General features: G+C 36.0%; 1 protein-coding gene across 1 annotated transcript; it reads right to left on the reverse strand.

Moving 5' to 3' along the window:
• Positions 1 to 1,703: 1,703 nt before the first annotated feature.
• LOC145670685 (uncharacterized) lies at positions 1,704 to 2,837 on the reverse strand. The gene has a single exon (XM_081739475.1). It carries the CDS (start codon positions 2,835 to 2,837, stop codon positions 1,704 to 1,706), a length of 1,134 nt encoding a protein of 377 aa, XP_081595601.1.
• Positions 2,838 to 4,374: the final 1,537 nt, after the last annotated feature.

Genomic DNA, 4,374 nt, shown 5'->3' on the forward strand with positions numbered 1-4,374 from the left:
TACGGTTTGTCAGTGATTGACTTTGGTAAGGAGTTCCAGATTCTTACTGCCGAGATTGAAAATGCCTTCTCTCTTATTTTTAAAGAATGCCGGGGCATATTCAGCTTATTACTTCCTCGGGTATTGTAACGGTGAATTTCTGATCTACATGTTAATTTATGATGCAAGTAAGGTGGTGCTTTATGTGAATTTATTTTGTATAGTAAACAACAGTATCGGAGATATCGTCTTCGGGACATGGTTAGGATATTGTTTTCATTAAGTACCGGCAAAATATGCTGAGACTTCCTGTAATTGAGAGAGAAGCGTATAGAGTAATTCCGTATTTTCTGAATTGCTCTAGTATTTTGAGTGGAGAGAGAGCTACCATATATTGAATCGCAGTAATCGAACAGAGGCAAAATCAGAGTGTTAACAAGGTATAGTCTTATTTCTTGCGATAAATAGCCTTTCAATTTATAAAGCTGTCGTAAGATGCGCTTAGCTTTAATACACTCTTCAGAAATGTGTTTATTCCAGCTAAGCCCTTGGTCTATTATTAAGCCTAGATCTTTTACAAAGGGAGAAAATGGAATACTGGAATTCACTACAGTTACTTTTAGGTCATCAGGGTTGATTTTGCTCAACTGATGTGATGTTCCCAATACAGTGAAAACCCATTTTAATTGATTAAGTAAAAGACTATTAAGGCACCAGTCGCTAACAGCTGAAAGATCCGTATTAAGTAACTTTATTGTGTCCATAATATTTTCAGGTGTACTACTGATGAAGATCTGGGTATCATCCGCATAGAAGTGAACTGATGAATGTTTTATGACTGTAGAAAGATCTGCTGAAAAGAGTGAAAATAATAGGGGGCCTAATATTGAACCTTGCGGAACTCCTGCCTTTATCAGGGATGGGGTAGATACCTGAGTCTTTTCTCCTCTTAATATTACTTGTTGCTGTCTACAAGAGAGATAGCTGTGGAACCATTTAATAACTGATTCCGAGAAGTTGTAATATTTCATTTTGGCCAGTAGGAGTTCATGATTTACTAGATCAAAAGCCTTCGAAAGATCCAACAAGACCAAAACTGTTACCATTGAATTTTCTATTGAATTCAAAATTGAATCTGTAATTTCTAAAAGAACTGTGGTTGTGCTATGTTCTTTACGAAAGCCGGATTGAGTAACAGGCAATATTTCATTTTTATTGATAGAAGTTGTTAATTGCTGAAATGCTACCTTTTCTAGTACTTTGGAGATAATTGGAAGTATACTGATGGGACGAAGCTCATCAAGCGACTGTACAACTGTCTTCTTGGGCAGTGGAACCACCTTCGCTCGCTTCCACAGTTCTGGAAAACAACCTTGAGTTAATGAGTAATTTACTATGTGAGTAAGTGGAGTTAAAATAAACGGAACAGACAGTCGAAGCATTTTTCCTGTTATTCCATCAAATGCACATGTGTTGGATTTAATACTGTGTATTGCAGTTTTAACTTCTGTTTCGTTTACAGTGTGAAACTTAAACGTTTCAATATTGCTATTTAGTTTACGCGATGAAAGCCAATGCGTTTGTTGATCAAGTACTTCAGTGCTTGTCTCAGACATTTTATAGACACTTGTGAAATGTGAATTTATAGCTTCAATGTCATTTACATCATCTGGAAGAATCAAGCATGAATCGCTTTTACCTACACCAAGATCACGCAAAGTTTTCTAAATGTTACGTACATCATTAGTAGATCTCATACGATCAGAAAAATACGCAGTCTTTTCTTGTCGCACAACAGTAGTTGTAAAGTTACGCAAACGTCTGTAATCCTCCCAATGCAACTGATTCTTCGTTCTTTTATATTTTCTGTAAGCACGGTCACGCAACTTCATTAAAAGTTTTGTGTTACTTGAAATAAAGGGAAGAGTGTTCTTAGATAGCCTTTTCGTTTTGAGCGGTGCATGGTTATCAAAAATGTCAAGTATAGAGTTTTGTAAAAATGCAACTTTATTATCTATTGTTTCCATTTGAATAATATCATTCCAGTTGTAATTTTGTGCATCATTATAAAACGATTCGGTATTAAATGAAGCGTAAGTACGACACTGAATTACTCTACTGGGAGTTTTGGATATTGTATGAAGCTTGAGAGTGACGTGAATTACGCTTTGGTCTGATGTTCCAATGGGTGGACTAACTCCAAACGAGTGTACCTGTTCCGGGTTGTCAGTAATATTTAAATCTAGCAAAGATTCGGTAGTTTCAGTGACTCTCGTGGGTTCATTTATTAACTGTGTGAAACCTAATATGTTAATAATAGATTTCAAGTAAATAGTTTCTTGTTTATCTGGACAGAGTTGATCGCAATTGAAATCACCAACAACGAATATTTGGTCGACTTGTGGATATAGTTCCAATACGGCATCTTCGATCGCTGACAATTCCCTATATGGTATGCTGGGAGATCTATATACAGCAGTAATACCAATTGACAAGTGGTTTACATTAACAACAAGATTTAACATTTCTATATCTTGATAAACATCGTTAGATTGAAAGTCAACAACTTTCACTTTAATATGTTTTAAGTAGTAAATCAGCATGCCTCCACCCCTCCCATTGTCACTGCGAATGACTGAATATCCTGGAATCTCAATTTGCCTTATACTTATAGAATCGTCCAACCATGTTTCCGATATAATCAAAATGGAACATTTTGTGGAGACAGCGAGTAGCCGTACTTCGTCAATTTTAGGAAAAAGAGAACGGACATTTGCATGCATAATCTTAAAATTTGACGAAGCAGCAGATTGAGTAAGGATCTGAAACCCCACATTGTTTATGTTTGTACTACCCATATTCAAATACAAAGATTATAATTAAAATGTATGTAAAAAACACCATTAAAGCAGTAATTAAACCCTGACGAAACCGAAAGGCTACACTGACACACATGACATGACGACTGCCTTTTCTACCGATAAACATAAAATAAAATACCATAGAACATAGATGACTAAACTTACAGTAAAGAAGAAATAACAGTATGGGAAAAAATTGCCTTATAAATGCAGTTCTAACATAGGCGTTTTTGTATTTATCACTTAACGCACACTTAATAAAACAGTGCTTAAAATTTAGCATTTTCATCGTGTTGTTAAGTTGTTAACTTCATCGTGTCCAGTTGAGATTTGTAACGTGATGAGTAACTAACTTACAACATTGGTACAAGTACCCTTGTAGAAGTTCAACTTCTGTATCCACTAATATATTATACATTTGTCAACTCACAGTACACAGATAACAAAAGAGCAAAATTGATTTCGACTTACCATAGTTGTCCTTTAAAGTATAAAATATATTTCTAACAAAGAACAGAACAGATAACTGTAACATAAATACACTTTTGCACTACCTGCAAGTTACACACTTTTGCACTATACACAAGGTTATCATTCACACACTGTAGAGTGCAAACTTTACAGCTCCTGTAATTGAGAAGCGTTCGTAACGTAGTTCTTTTTGCCATTGATGATGACAACAATTTTTCCGTCCCTTGTATACACATTCTTGGGGTCAAACTTCGTAAGTGCCTTTTGCGGTAGCTGCAATCGTGTACTACATAAATCTTCTCTTATTACAATTCCAGAGTTCTTTAGCTTCCGTTTCTGATTAAACACTTCAGCCCGTGAGCAATAACTAACAAATTTAACAATAATTGGCCGTGTACTACCAGGCTTCTCCTGTCCTACTCTATGAGAACGGCAAATGTCCCTTGTACTTAAATTTACGCCCAGTCTCTTTTCAAAGATTTCCAGTGCAAGGTTGTCTGTGTTTTCATTTATCTTCTCAGGTACACCGCATTGCAATATTTTGTTTTTGTGTTATTTTATTATGAACGTACTAGCCAAGATGTAAAACAACATTTTTAGCATGGGTTGCCACTTCTTATAAAATATTGCAAAGTGTTGCCAAAATACAATTTACGTTGCATTAAAGCATTATCTTAAGTACAACACAAACGGAGTCTCTTCTAGATTTATGTCATATGTGACATACCACACATCTCTTACTGGCTTTCCGGGACCATCGTCGATGCGGCAAAATTTAACATCGTGAAGGTGCTTGGTTTCGAATCCGAAAACACACGAGGTTTTCTCTGCAGCCTCCTCGTATCGCTTGATGGCTTCATCCCAGTTATTGCGAACAATTACTTTGGTTGGATATTCTGGCGGGATTTGTGTGAAATATATGGCCTTTCCACATTGGCCTTGTTCACTACGGAGTAATCTGCGTGACAAGAGGATTTTTCCGGTAGCCTCATAGTTAGTGTAATGGTATAATGACTCTGGCGGTATCTGTAAATAAATAATATTCGAAGAAGTTTAATCATTT

This window comes from Thermobia domestica, chromosome 14 (genome assembly GCF_964235325.1).
Source record: "Thermobia domestica chromosome 14, izTheDome1.hap1.1, whole genome shotgun sequence".
Taxonomy (NCBI): Eukaryota; Metazoa; Arthropoda; class Insecta; order Zygentoma; family Lepismatidae; genus Thermobia; species Thermobia domestica.

Bases quoted from the DNA above. Each gene is read 5' to 3' on its own strand.
- LOC145670685 (XM_081739475.1), bottom strand. From the start codon at position 2,837: ATGGGTAGTACAAACATAAACAATGTGGGGTTTCAGATCCTTACTCAA.